Genomic DNA, 15,968 nt, shown 5'->3' with positions numbered 1-15,968 from the left:
TAAATATATTACCTGAAGGAGCGAGCAAAATGCAGGGACCTCTACCCTCGTGCCCATAGAACATTGGCAGAATCCTCGATACATGTAGCCCAGCACAGCAGCGCCCCAACTATAACATCCTATCTCGGCGAGATCGTCGATATACCGAAGATACCTCAAGCTCAAATGCGAACCAGAAGTGTTCGGGAACAGGATGGCCCCGAATATGATGAGTAGGTATAGACGCGCGTGTCGGTCAACATCAGCCTAAGGCGTGTCCTCTCCAATCGGATGTTGTATGTCTGTGAGGCGCAAGTGAGTGTAAAGGGCCGACAATAAAAGCCGACTCTGGCCGGAAATATGACCATCCAGAGCCTCGAAACCGGTGAGCCTAGTCAACTCATCCCGGTAAGGTGGCAGCACAGGAGGCTCCTCAATATACAATGGGCGTCCATCAACCTGTAGCCCATAAATGACCTCTACATCCTGGAGGGTAATGGTAGCCTCACCGGTGCGGAGATGAAATGTGTGCGTCTCCGATCGCCACCTCTCAATCAATGCCGTCACTAGCGACCTATCTTGCTGTACCCGACCAACTTCGACGCACCGGTAGATACCGCCCGACGTAGTATATCCAGGACACGAGGATGTGGGGGGTGAGCAGCTAAGATCTCCCATGCTGAGTCCCCTAACCGGGTACGAACCTGAGACTCAGGCTGCAGGTCGGATGTCCATATATGTTGCGACCTATGCTCGGGCTGAAGATACATTAACTCTCGGTCGAAAGGCCCCGAATCAAGAGGGTGGTGATCCATCTGTTTTACGTATTTTAAATCAATCATTAACAAGTAGTATTAGTTATGTGATCTTTTATCAAAAATTTTATTAAGGATTGTGGTGATCCATCTGTTTTATGTATTTTAAATCAATCACTAACAAGTAATATTAGTTATGTAATCTTTTATGAAATTTTTTTTATTAAGGATTGTGGTAACCCATCTGTTTTACGTATTTTAAATAAATCATTAACAAGTAATATTAGTTATGTAATCTTTTATCGAAAATTATATTAAGGGTTTTCAATCCTAAGCTACAGGTTATGAATCCTAAACTAAGTGTTTTCAATCCTAAAATATAAAGATTAAAAATGAATAAGTCAAATAATTAACAATTAGTTAGCATACAATTAGTATAAATAATTAATAAATAAACAATTAACTAACTAATCAAATAATTAATAAGTTATTATCATATATTTAATAAATAAACAATTAAGTAACTAATCAAAAAAATAATAAATTATTATCGTATATTTAACAAATAAACAATTAATTAACTAATGAAACAATTACGAAATTATTAGCAAATAAACAATTGGCTTAACAAAAACTAAATAAATAATTAGCTAGTCTAACAATTAATAAATACTTTAAGTCGCTAATCGAACAATTAATAAATGCTAAATAAACAATTAATAATTAATTAACTAATTAACAATACATAAACAAATTCAAATAAAAAAAAAAAAGGGGGCAGTCCCAACAGTGCGTGGGCACTGCCCAAAAACGCACAAAAAAACAGCGCAAAACGACAAATCCACCACAACCATCCTTACGGTAATAATATATTTAGCAATGTAATAAAAATTCGTAGTGAAATACCTAGATTGAAGGTTTTTTTGAGTTTTCAAAATGACCTCTGCGCCGCTCTATTCCAAAATCTAACCTTAGAAACTTGTTCCTACACTTCAATATACCAAGAATATTGAGTTTTGGATTGAAAAACAACAAGAAAATAGCGTTTTTGGGATTGGGGACCACCAAAAATCGGCGTTAATGGCGGTGGGGGCGAACTGTCGGGTCTGTGGTGGGGAAAGAGGGGGTCGCTTTATGTTGGGCTCCTTCACGCACTAAATTCATGCGTGAAAGGCGAAAAGGCAATTTGCTCTTTAACGCACGAATTTCGTGCGTGAAAGGGCCAAGTTGCATTTTTGCAGTTTGGTCCTTTCACGCACGAAATTCATGCGTGAAACATATTTATGTGTTTTTTTTTTTTTGTACTAGTTTGGTTTAACTTTTTTTTTTTTTGTACTACTTAAGTCGCGGGTTCGAAATGAACTGGAGGGAAAAAGAAGGAAATTGGAGATTTGGGTAAAATACCGATAAGCCCCTAAAAGTGCCTACTTTAATTAAAAATGGTATGAAGATTTAGTGAATCAAAAAGTTGGGTACATTGCTAACCTACAACCTTCATATTATAGGTTAGCAAAACCCGATAAATAAATATTCAAAAGTGGGTAGCTGCTGCTATGTGTTTGAGCACCTGAAGGTCCGGTACAAACAAGAAAAGAAAAAGGAAAAAATGGAAAGGGGAGTTCACGACATATACAAGCATCTGAAATCGGCTGAAAGTGCTAAATTACTAGTGAAAAAAAACTGGTGTAATGTCTGTCCATTTAATTTTACGGTCAATAAAAAAGTATATATATGCAGGTGTTTCTCTATCTTTTAATCCAAGGCTAAAATAGACTACGTTTTGAAATTTCATGTGTCGGGTACTTGATCCAAATTAAGCCCGTCAACCGGTTCGGGTTAACCGGTTTAAATCGGTAATCGAACAGGTAAAACCGGTTTACCGGTTCCGGTCAACCGTTTAATATATACCGGTCCGATTTCAATTTTTTTGGGATCAGAACCGGACCGGTTAAACCGGTCGAATTAAAAATGTAGTCGTTGGGCTGTGGGCTGGACCGTTGGCCAACGGTCCATTTGCAAAAATGGTCGTTGCCAAACGGTTCCAAACCCCCATTTTGGCCCCTCCAGCCCCCCAAACTTTTTTGTTTTTTTAACACTTTAATCCATCCCCCATCCCTATATAAACCCCTCTCCATTTCCATTTTAATCCACACCAATTCACTCTTCTCTTTCTCTCAATCTCTCAATTATAATTACTTTGCAACAATTAGCCACTTTAAATTTCTCTCACTTAAATATTATAAAGTCTTATTATAGTTTCAATTATTAATTTTGCAATTATAATATTGTTGGTGGAGTTGGTGATTTTGCAACAATCCAAAGTAGCTTTGGTGGATTTGCAATTCTAGCCGCCTTCACTTTGTTGGAAATTAGTCCGGCAATTTGGTACCTTCGTTCCAACTCTATCTTTATTTTTCGCAATTTAATTTACGCAATTTAATTCTAACAATTTAATTTGTTGCAATTTATTTTCTTGTGATTTATTTGAGTGTGATTTAAATTAATTCTATTTAATAATGGCGAAGAAATTTAGACGTGGTGCCGGTAATAGTGGTATTGTTAGGGGTGGGTTTAATGAGCAAACATTTGTGAAGAAACACCTAATTTAGGTATTGATGTTGGTGGAAATAATCCACTTTTAGATCATGAGGCAATACAACAACATTATACCGATACTTTTAATGAAATTGATGATGATGAAACACAAGCTTCTGAAAATCTCATAGGAGATACAGGTCCTGCACAATCACATACACAAGACAAACCGCCTAGAACTCGTGAGCCAACCGCTAAAATTTGAAATTTTATGACTAAGGATAAGGAAAGCCAAACAGCTAAATGTAACATATGTAAATAAGTATTTGCTTTTATGTAAGGAACTAATAAGAATGGTGGAACAGGTACACTAAATAGTCATATGAAAAAGAAACATATGGATGTTTGGGGAGAGCAAACAGGTTCAAATGTGGGGGTATTCAAATGACGATAGACCCACGAACCGATAAAAATTTTAAGGATGACAAGAAAAAAGAGCGTGTAGAAATAGTTAAAATGGTAGCTTATGATTGTTTACCATTTTCCTTTCCTTCGGGTTTGGGGTTTGTTACTTACATTCAACGTTGTTATAATCCGTTATTTGAGGGTATTCCTAGAAGTACTTGTAGAGCGGATGTTATAGATTTGTATAAAAAATATAGATTTTATTTGCGCCATGTATTTAATTCTTTAAATTGTAATATTTCTCTTACCGCTGATTTGGGTCTTAGTCTTAACAAGTTAGATTTTTTTGCTATTACATGTTATTGGGTTGATGATAATTGGGGTATGCAAAAAAGAATTATACCTTTTTTATATGATGAAGGGAAAGGTCATCACGATGAAAAATTTTTAGCGGATTCAATGTCTACTACTATGAAATTTTTTAACATTTATAGAAAAATACTTTGTATTGCTTTAGATAATGCTTCTAATAATACAAAGGTGGTTGGTCTTTTAAAAAGGGAATTAAACCCTCCGCTAAAAAATATTTTTTATGTGAGGTGTAGTTATCACATTTTAAATTTAATTGTTAAAGATGGTCTTGTGTGTTTTGAAGATTCTATTCAAAAAATTTGAGATGCGGTTACGTTTCTTTTTTGTAATGCTAATAAGGGAAGACTGAGAGATTTTAAGAATTCTTGTGTGGAAAACAACCTTAGACCTAAGAAAATTCAAATAGAAATTGAGACTAGGTGGAACTCCACTTACATTATGCTACAACAAGCATATGAGTATAGGATTCTCATACAACAAGTTCACGACAAATATAATATTAATAATGATGATTGGTTAAATTTTACGGATTGGGAAGATGTTAAGGAATGCGTTGAACTTTTAGAAAAAATTTATAATGCAACTCTTGCTTTTTCTAAACAATTCTATCCCATGGTAACCGGAATTTTAGCCTACTTAGCGGAAATAGCTAGAGTTTTACAAGAGTATAAAAATAAATCCGGTTATCAAGCGGCTATTTTTAATATGACAACAAAATTTAAGAAGTATTTTTTTCCCATCCCAACTTTATTTATATTGGGTTCTCTTTTAAATCCTTGTTTAAAAATGTCTTACACTAGAGCATTGGTTGGTCAAATTTATACCTTTTTAGAAATTGAAGAGGAAGTTGAACCATCTTTAGCTGACGCCAAGCTCACGATTGATGCCGAGTTTGGAAAAGTTTTTAGTTATTATTCTAATTTGGAAGAAAATACTACACTCATTGCTCCACGCCCTACTACTCAAAGTAGCAAAAAGGGCTTGTCGGGTTTGTCACATTTAAAAGTTTTACATTCACATCCAACTCCTTCTCATAATGCAAACTTTGATGAATATCACTTTTATTTGATGCAGCCAAATGTGGATATCAAGGAACTAGATGATTTGGACGTCTTAGCATGGTGCAAGAAATACAAGGTAAGTTATCTGATACTTTCAAGAATAGCTCGAGATATCCTTACGGTTCAAATATCAACCGTGGCTTCGGAGAGTGCATTTAGCCAAGGAAGACAACAAATTGGAGACCATAGACACTCATTATCCGGATTTAGCTTGCAAGTACTAGTGTGCATTCGCGATTGGATTAGATCGGAGCGATGCAATCAAAACTTACAAGCGGTGGAAGGCGAAGAGGAAGAGATTGAAGATTTGATAGCAAGTGGAGCGGACCAAATGGAAGATTTTGAAGATATCTCCATGACTGAATATGATATGGGGGAAATTAACCAAATGATTGACAATTGGTGATTTTATTATTCTACTATTTCTTTGCAACTCATGTATTATTTGCAAGTTAAAAAAAACTACAACTTGCAAATAAATGTTATCTAAGAATGAATAAAATATATGGCTCATTGAGCTTTCTTCTATTTATTTGTGTTCATATTTTTACTTACGGAAAAGGGCCTAAAATACCCTCGAACTATTGAAAATGGAGCAAAAATACCCTTCATCCACCTTTCAGCCCCCAAATACCCTTACCATCCACCTATTGGGTCTAAAATACCCCTATTGCTAACAGAATATTCTGGTCAAACACGTGGCATTTTTTTATTGGTTGACTTATAAAATTAATTAAACTAATTGACCAGATAACCCAAGTGCCCCCCACCCCTACCCCCCCCCCCCCCGACCCCCCCGGGTGAATTTTTTTTTTTGCACCCCACCCCGCACCCCTACCCCCCCCCCCCCCGACGCAAAAAAAATTAATATTTTTGAAAAAAAAAAGTTTTGACGTTTTTTTTAGGTTTTTTTAGCTTGGAGGGGAGGGGGCGTAGAGGGAGGGTGCGGGGTGGAAAAAAAGTCAACTTGTGCCTTTTAGATTTTTTTTTTTGGGGGGGGGGGGTGTGCGGGGGAGGTGTAGGGTGCGGGGTGGGGTGCAAAAAAAAATTGTAGTCTACACTTGTGCCTTTTAGATTTTTGGTTGAAAATATACCATGTTTTTTAGGGTGAGATATTTTTTTTTTTGGTAACTCAATTACATTAGACATTTTAATTTATTAAGACATTTCACAGTACTTGTGCTTTTTACTAGGAAGTTGAGAAGCGTAACAATATTTTTTTTGCACCCTCCCCCTCCCCCCACCCCCCAAACCCCGCACCCTACGCCCCCCTCCCCTCCCAGCTAAAAAAACCCAAAAAAAAGTCAAAACTTTTTTTTTTCAAAAATATTAATTTTTTTTTGCGTCGGGGGGTGGGGGGCACTATCTGGTCAATATTGCAAAAGTTAATTAGTTTAATTAATTTTATAATCCAACCAATAGAAAAATGACACGTGTTTAATGAAAAGATTATGTTAGTGATAAGGGTATTTTAGACCCAATAGGTGGTGATAAGGGTATTTTAGACCCAATAGGTGGATGATAAGGGTATTTGGGGGCTGAAAGGTGGATGAAGGGTATTTTTGCTCCATTTTCAATAGTTCGAGGGTATTTTAGGCCCTTTTCCGTTTTACTTATATTAAGTTAGGAATATACCTAAAATATACTAAGAATATACTTATAATATACATCTACTTAAATTAAAAACTAGAAAGTTATATACTTGAAAAATAACTAAAATATACTTATAATATAAATATACTTAATTTATAAAATACGAATTTATAAACTTAGAAAAAACTTAAGCTATAAATAACTTAAGTTATAATATATAAGTTATATGTATACATATAACTTAAACATATATATATATATATATATATATATATATATATATATATATATAAAAGTTATATAACCTAATTATATTGATATATATAAGTATATTTTAGGTATGTGTAGTATAACTTAATATACATATATACGTATATACTGTATTGTTGTTAATCAGTAAATATATAAACTTTACTTATAAACTTATATTACATATGTAAATATACCTACAATATACTAATAAATACTATAATATATATATACTATACAAAAAACAAAAAAGAGGTTTTGGACAGCTTCGAACCGGACCGGTCCGGTTTCGATTTTTTAACCGGTTAAACCGGAACCAGTGGCCGGTTCCGATTTTTAAACCGGAAACCGGCCGGTTTGTTAACCGGTTACCGGTCCGGTTCAAACCGGATAACAGGCTTAATCGAAATATAATTTGTTCACGAAGAAAATACATGTTAAGTATGGAAAGCTAGCTAGTCAAAGAAATGAGCACTAGGTGTGACACACAGAAGAGCAGCAAGTAAAGGTTTTCTCCACTGATGGGGATGGAAAAGAGGAGAAAATAAATGAACTAAAGGATTTCGGGTCAATATGCTGTTAAATTAAAAGGTGGGTTTGTAAAGTTAATCTGGTATTTAAAATTGGGGGTGAGCTATTTGTTTCTAAGCTTGTCACGTATCTCTCCGTCTAAATTAGGTGCAAAATAGTGCTAAAGTATAACGGGTAGGGTTGCAATCAGACAGAGGTATACTTACACTATTTTGAATAGTACAAGAATATATTTGACCCTTTTCAGATCAATTATCCCTCCTAAGATTTAGAATAACATCCACTCCGAAAGGTCTTCATTCGTAGATTGTATATCAAAGCATGAAAAATACCAAAGATTCAAGTGAAGTCAACCAAATGTACTTCAAAGAATGTCCAAGTGGCTCGTACTATATTACGAGCAGGATTTACAATAGCCCCAGATTAATACAAAATAGGGCTTTTGCCCATCCAACAACAGAACTGGAAAAGCTAAAGGGCAGAAGTTAGTGTCAATGTTACTCTAAAGTAATCAAATTGCAGGTCAGCTAATTATGGTAGCAAAATTAGCTTGACACCACATTCTCAAAGAATGATCACTCTTTGGTATCATAGCCAGTTCTCAATTTCATTAGATTCATCAAGATGAATCCATGTACATTGACTCTAACAAAGTAAAGGATTACTAAGATCAACAAATTTAGCTCAATCTGAAAAGGCCACACATGCTAGTGAGCAGTGACCAAATGGAAACAACTAGAAAAGAGAACAAAATGGTACAACTAGAAAGGACAAAGGAGTTAGACAACATACAAATCAACCTCAACTTATTGACATGAAAGTTAAAAAGCCTAGGAAAAGGATTGAGAACTTATATACATTGCATAATACATAGTATGATTCACTTTTTGAGTCAATTTTAGACACCAAAATGTGTTATTACCATTTGTCTCATCTTTTTGTTTAAAACATACACCTACAAGAAGCGTGCATGCATGATGATAGGTTGAAAACCAGTGGTTGGCCTTTCTCAGGCCAAGAAAGGCTGTCTTGTGATGTGAAGCCACTGCTGTAAGAGTAATTGACAGCCAAGGCAATTACACAATTTACAAAGCCTACTAGCAAACACAAATCCTATTGTTGAAGAAACAAGCACTGCCACCAGCTAGACATACAGTAAAAATAGTGAGTAGTACTATATTTTTTTAAGAGATAAGGGTCAAAAATACACCCTAACTATCACTTTTTGTTGAGTTTCATACCTAAATTATCATAAGGTTGAAAAAATTATCTAAACTATCACTATCTAGTTTGCAAAACACACCTGAACTAAATGTGTGAGTTCACTCTCCAAAAGGAAAGTAAAGCTAAAATTTTCTCAAAAAAATTGTCCACATGGCATAAGTGATACTATGGTGGCACCTACATGGAAATTAAAATTATTTATTCACGTGGACAATACTTGACAACATTTTTATACAAAACAGAGAGCGTAGATCACATGTCACTCAAAAATAATTTGAGGTGTATTTTGCAAACTAAATAGTAATAGTTTAGATAGTTTTCTCAACCTTCTGATATTTGAGGTATGAAACTCAAAAAACTGTGATAGTTGGAATGTGTTTTTGACCCTTATCTCTTTTTTTAAAGTACCGAGTTTAGTAGGCTCTAGACTGTTAGAGACTCGGGCTCTGAACTATACATGTAGTTGCATAAAAAACTGGTGTGTCATGATTTTAAAGAGCATTGCAAATTTTATTTTAGGTGGTACTTGCCTTCTTAGAAATTTAATCATATTATCTGAACCTTACTGTTTGAACTAATAGAACTAAGAAATATAAAATTCAGAAATTATCTGAAAGAACGAAAACTAACAATGATCTTCAGCAGAGAGTAAGGATGATAGTAACAGGGGAAAGGTTACCACAATGAATTTTTCTTTTAGAAGTAATACCCTTCTGATGGAATCACAGAATGATTAGTTACTGGAAGCCGATCTAAAGAAACTGCTGACTTGTAATATTATAGACCAGACAAAGTTATAACAACAGCAGGCTACCAAGAAAAGGTGACCTCGACGCTTGAAGCTATAAGTCTGCATACCCAAAATTTAAAAGGAAGAATTTCAACTTTCATAGCCAACACAAGAGATGCAAGCTTAGTTGATTATGTAAACCCCGCCTTGGTAACCTGACAACTTCAGCCTCGGCAATACGATGGAAAAAACAAGATTCCATAGGTAAAGAGCAACTTTAAGACAGCTCTCACCCGCAAACAGAGAAGGCACGCCCAATCATTCCTTGTGTCCAGGTTGCTGTTTCTTTCAGCTGTTCATCATCGGATTGAAGACACTCACCCAACAGCTGTGCGAAAAATGCAGGATCTTTGAATATGGTCTTTGCACTGGAACCAAGTGCATCAGCTAGATCTCCCAACACAGCTACTGCTGCTTTTGTTACACTCTCATCTCTGCAAAAGAACAACAATACAGACGTCAAAACTCATAATGTGCAAATATAATAAGAGAAACGAAATGTCATGAAATCCAGTTAACAATACCTTGGTTGGTCTTTGGCGACCAGTTCAATGAACTGCAAGAGATGAGGAGCATGGGGTAACATCAAGTTGGCCTTGGTACTCTTAAATCCTTGAAGAATTCCAGAGTATGCTTCAAAAATACTGCGCCTGAGCTGATTGCCATACTCTAGCATTTCATCATCACTATTGTCTAGTTGTGCACACACTTGAGCAGCACTTTGCATCATAGGTAACGCATACTGAAGGTACTTCTCAAAGTGTTCACCAATGGCAAGCGCAATATCCCCAAAGCAGGAGAATATGGGAGGTTTTACAGCTCGGTTAAGTTCACTGCTAGATAGATCTTTAAGAAGAAGAGTCATGATCCCGTCACAGTATGGCAAGATCTTGTCATCCAATGCACGGCAAATATCACCAACCACCCCCACTGAGATGGAACAAACCTGGTACTCTTCGAAATTCTGCAGCCCCATCTCAAGATACTTGTAAAACTCTGGCATGTACTTCAAGAAATCTGATCCAGTTGCATAGGCCAGAGCACCAATAGCAAGCATGGCCTCTTCATGGACAGTTGAGCTACGACAGGCAAAAACCTTTAGGAACAACGTCATGATCTGGTCAGCAAATTGGAGTATTATAGACTTGGTTTCATCAGTATTACTTAGCTTCTGAATAATAACCTGGAGTACACCACATAAAGAAGCCTGTAGATCTCCCTGTTTTTCTCTATCATCAGAGGATAAAATCTGAAGCTCAAAAGTTTGTCCCAACTTGTCCATAATAACAGGGCAAAGGTGATTAATAATCTGAGATGTTTCAGAAATATTAGAGCACCTAACAACTTCATTCAAGGTTTCATATGCCGTGGTTCTGAGTTTAGAACCACTACTGTCTGTCCGATCAGCCGTTGCAATAAGAGAACCAATAATCTGAGTTATAAATGGAGTGAGCATTGACGAGCTTGGCCCAGCATCCTCATATCCTTGAGAAAGAAAATAGATAGCCCCACAAACTTTTTCGGCAACATGAGGGACATCTTTTATACTCTCCAACAGCACTTCAACAATCTGTTGGAGGTTGGCTGGTGAGATCACTGAAAATCCAGAAGCTGGAGTGTGCAGCAACTCAAAGATACGGCTAAGAGTCCATGCTGTGGTATCTCTTATGTGCTCATTTTGATCCTTCATCGCATCAAGCAGATGCTTTAATCCAGCATGGACCATGGGAGATAGCTTCTCGATGCTTGGGCCTTCAAGTATTGAGCCAAATGCATATATGGCAGCCTCGCGAGAGCGCCAATCAGGTTTCATTATGTTAGCCTCCACAAAAGGCATTACAAGGGGTACAACAGCGTCTCCGACAGTTCTGGCAACAAGACCAAGACATGTTCCACCAGCCATAGCCAGATTCCAGATTTCATCATCCTGGTCCTGTTCCTCATCCTGCTTCAATAACGTTTCCAGCAGCATTGGAACTAATACTTCGAGGGCCTTCTCAATGAAGTGGGAATGTTGGCCACTGGAATCCCCACTGTCAGGGACTTCATAGTCTTGAAGCTCTATCTCTTCATCACAGATAGAACTCCAGAATTCAATTGCTTGAAGGGCAACAGCCTCCTCATCTTCTTTTACTGCTTTAGCTGTCAACTGGAAGAGAGTCTGCATATAAGGTTCAAGCAACTCGTAATACGTTGATGCGATAGACACAAGACACTCAAAAGCAGCCTGTCTTAACTGTCCCTCCTTTGCTGTGGCTGCCTCACAGATGACCTTCATAATATAATTTCTCTCCATCTCATTGTCAAAGTTTGTCTGAGCAAAATCAAGAGCATTATACAAAGCTCTAGTTGCAGCGAGTCTGACTTCAACGCTCTCCTCCTCAACATTCATACCTTGCACAACAGCTGTGAGAACAGAGTTTACTTCGTCTTGGACAAGATCATGGTGAGATATCTCCTCACACACATAACCAAGTGTTTCCAAGGTTGCCTGTTTCACGGATGCAGGGCTTCCCTGTTGAGTCATGTTCACAAGCAATGAACCAATGAGCTCTGGCCATTGCTTCTGAGGAACTTCGATGGAAGCTATTTTAGCAATCACTTGGGCAGCAGTGTGACTTGCCTCCCGTACAGATGATCCAAGGCAGCTCAGAAGCAAGCCTTTAATTTGGGACTTACAAGATGAATCAATTACCAGCCATTCTTGAGCAAGCTGTTGTTTCCTGACAGTTTCTTTAGCATCCAGTGAGTTTTTAAGCACAATACCAGCTAGTCTGCGAGACTCAGTGGGCTTTCCATCTGTTGAGAGCTCAACAGCTAATGAAAGAAAAAATCCTGGAAGGTTTTGCTCTCGGAACTGGCTAAGATTAGCCTCTGCCTCAGTCCGAATCTTGGCATCTGCTGATTGAGCAGCCAACAAGAACTGAGTGATCTCAACAGCCATGTCTCCTACAAATTGAACAAAGTTAGGTAGCAGTTTTTAAAAATACAAGAGATATCTAGTAATCAATCAGCACCCTAAAGAAAATTACAGGAATATCCTCTAGTGATAAGAGGCGTGGGTAGGTGCAATGAGCAACTCTTAGAAATTCCCATTCCATTTCACCCATAAAGAAACATACTGTCACAATAGTTAGGGGTTTGGTTTGAAGACAAGTTATGATGGGATTAGTTATCCTGGTATTATTTCCTATTGACTATTTGGTTTGTGGTATTAAAAATAACATGCATTGCATAATCTCTAAGAAGAAGTTGTTAGTCTACAAAAATAACCTCTTTTTCATTGTTTTATCCAGGGATAACAAATCACAGTTCTATTTTTCCACCATTATCACGGTACTATTTTTAATCCTGGTATAACTTATACTAGGATTAGTAACCAAACAAGGAATAAGTCAGTACAAGATTTTTATCCCAAGATTATTTATGCTTGTCCAGCATACCACACCACCCCTTAAAAGGGCTTGATAACAACAAAATAACAATTCAAAAGTGTCATTTGTTCTATAAGTTCTAAAATGAGATGCCATCAGGAAGCTTCAAAAAACCAAGCAAACCAAAGTTGTTAACATTCAAAGGCTTCCGCTATTTTCATTTTAATTTAAAAAAAAAAAAATCAATCAACTACTTCTCAATCCAAATAACTAGTTAGGGTAGCAATATATATCTTGTAGGTCCATTCCACTCTATTTGAGCCAATAAATTAAATCAAACCGAAAGCTTTCCATGAACTCAAAGGGTAAATTAAAAGTCCACAAGCCAATATTTTAAAAACCAAATCTCATGTTCCAAGTTAACATTGATTGATAAACAGAGCTTGTACACCATATATATATATATATATATATATATATATATATATATATATATCACTACATTTATACTTTCTACAACATAAAAAAAAAAAAAAATCAACTCTAAAGCTAGTAAAACAAAAAAATCAACACATACGCAACTGTAGCACATTAAACAACAATAAAAACACTAAATTGTTCAACAACAGCCAAAGAGCATGTACCAAGTAAACATCGATTGATAAACAGACCAAAAAGATTAATGCATAAGTAACTGTAGCAAATTAAAACAACATAAAAACACTAAACTTGACCTAAAAATGTTGAAATCGAACCAGATCTAGTCATAAACAAAAAGAAAATCCAGTAAATAATCTCAATCAGTAAACATTACCTACAATTAAAAATGAAGATTAGGGATTTCTAATGGACAAGCACGAGCTAGGGTTTTTCCTAGCTCAGTGAACAAAATCAATCAAACAGTTATTGATTAACAAAGCTTTGTGTGTGTGTGTTATTTATGTGAATTTGAATTGTATATATGAGGGGGTAGTGAGTGGGTGGGTGTATTTTTTCGAATAATGTGAAGAAGCGGGATATGGAGGAGCTTATATTGTATAATTTGAAACTGTGTTGAAAAAAAAACCCTACAAATACTACTCTGTGTTACGAATTCTGAGGTGTTGCCCGGACTGACCGAGGTTGCCCGACTTTTAAACCCTAGTTTTTTTTTTTTTGAAATCTCACACGTGTGGTGGTCCTTGTTGCTCGTGTTAATTAGTTGGGCTGGGTCGTTACAGCTGATGGGTTTCATGAGTTGGGCTTTACTTACTGGGAAAAAGAAAGTTGGGCTTCACTTTCTAGGAAAGGAGACTTATGTGGTCCTTGTCGATGATAACTTCATTTCTACAGAACTATACCGGACATGAAACTTTGTCTTGCGATTTCTTTTTTTTACTCTACTGAAGATCGAACCCCCAGAATCTTTGATTTTTTAGACCAACGAATAAGGGTACTTTAGCCCGCAAATATTCATTAAATAAGAAGCAGGGAAAAAATTAAGGACCAGCGATTTGAGGGGGAAAAATTAAAGACCAATTCGTATGAAGCGCAACCCATGCAATAAATTGATTGAAATTTGGGTGACAGATGCATATTCAAAAGTTGCTAAAAATAGTTACTCCTTACGTCCAAATTTAGGTGTCTTAGTTTGACTAGATACGGAGTTTAAGAAATGTAAGAGACTTTTTCAATTTTGTGATTCTAAATTAAACATGTGTGTAATGTACTAAATTATCCTTTGAATCTTGTGGTTTTAAACTTGACATGTGTGGTATTTGAATTGTCAATTTACTAAATATAGAAAGAGACACTCTTTTTGGAACAAATAATAAAAAACAAAAGGTAAGATACTTAAATTGGGACGGAGGGAGTAATGTTTAACATGAAAGACAAAAATCTCCATTCTTAAAAAATAGCCAATTTTTTATTTCAGCATTTTGTTATGAACTCCGGCATAATATACTGGATTTTTTTCGTGTTTTACCTAAGGATAATTTTGTTAAGATCTTGGCTACTCATTAAGAAAATGGTTATTTTTCAAGTACTTCATAGATTCCGGCTGCTTTTCAATTAAAGGCCCAAAAATGGCTAACCCACGCCAGTTTTACAAATTAACTCAAATAGTATAATTTGGCGTTGCTATTAAACTTGTGTCCATGCTTCCACCATTGTAGACTCCCTTAGTTTCCTAGGGGAGCTGGCCAAAAGGCCGTATTGAAAAGTTATTTTGCCAAAAGGCCACAAGTCTTCACAAATTGGTGCTTTGGCTACCATTTATGACGTCAGCATGTCAGAAATGTGTTGTGTCAAATTCTAGCCCCAAAGTTTTAAAAACTACACTTTGGCCCCTAACCCCCAACATTTTAATTACCCCAAAAAACAAAAACAAAAAGTTCCCTCCGAAAGCTCCCGATTTATTCACTTTTCAAATCTCGTTTTCGACAAAAATTCCAGCGGAAGTTTCGGCTTTTCATCAGAAAATTAGTCCCTAGCAACTTAGTATGGCGTCGATTGCAATCATAGACCATAGCCGTAGTCTATTATCGATTTATTATAGCGTCGATTGCAGTCATAAACCATAACCGTAGTCTATTATAGATTTATTATGGTGTCGATTGCAGAATATATTATAGTAGGTGGTGATTACATGGGTGAATGAGAGGAAACCTCAAAATGTTGGAATTGGATTTCTATGAGCAATGTGACAGGATGATCCTAATAGTGATGACGAAGAGTGTACGAACAAAAAAAAATAATAATAAAACCACAAACCCTAAACCCCAAATTGCACAAATCTAAGGGATCGTGGATAGGTATACCATAAACCGATTGTTGTCAATAGCTAACAGTTATCATTTAGGCTCGACTTCATGCATGCTCAATAATTTTTCACATGTTATGTATAGACTAAGGACAATATCTGTCTAAAAAGCCCTAAGTAAATAAAATAAAATAAATAAAAGTACATGCCACTATTTAAATATTATAATAACACTTTTATACACCATACCAGAGTCCCCGTCCATTGAGCAAATGATTAAAAGAGTTTTAGGACAAGTAATGGTACTTAAAAGGTCAATATTTGTCTAAATAGCCATAATAAAAAAAAAAATACATA

General features: G+C 36.2%; 1 protein-coding gene across 2 annotated transcripts; it reads right to left on the bottom strand.

The window, feature by feature from the left end:
• Positions 1–9,379: 9,379 nt before the first annotated feature.
• On the bottom strand, positions 9,380–13,949 carry LOC132630906 (importin subunit beta-1-like). Of its 2 annotated transcripts, none has more exons than XM_060346487.1 (3): positions 13,683–13,949; positions 10,019–12,443; positions 9,380–9,928 (listed from the first exon to the last, which is right to left on the bottom strand). In XM_060346487.1, the coding sequence occupies exons 2-3, from the start codon at positions 12,436–12,438 to the stop codon at positions 9,724–9,726; spliced, it is 2,625 nt and encodes an 874-aa protein (XP_060202470.1). In that variant the 5' UTR covers positions 12,439–12,443; positions 13,683–13,949; the 3' UTR covers positions 9,380–9,723. The 2 variants fall into 2 exon arrangements, with proteins under 2 accessions (XP_060202470.1, XP_060202471.1); XM_060346488.1 differs by having other exon boundaries at positions 13,687–13,949.
• Between the last annotated feature and the right edge of the window lie 2,019 nt (positions 13,950–15,968).

Source organism: Lycium barbarum, chromosome 3 (assembly GCF_019175385.1).
Source record: "Lycium barbarum isolate Lr01 chromosome 3, ASM1917538v2, whole genome shotgun sequence".
In the NCBI taxonomy this organism is placed as follows: domain Eukaryota; kingdom Viridiplantae; phylum Streptophyta; class Magnoliopsida; order Solanales; family Solanaceae; genus Lycium; species Lycium barbarum.
The sequence above is the reverse complement of the archived record's forward strand: the minus strand, read 5'-3'. Positions and strand labels throughout refer to the sequence as shown.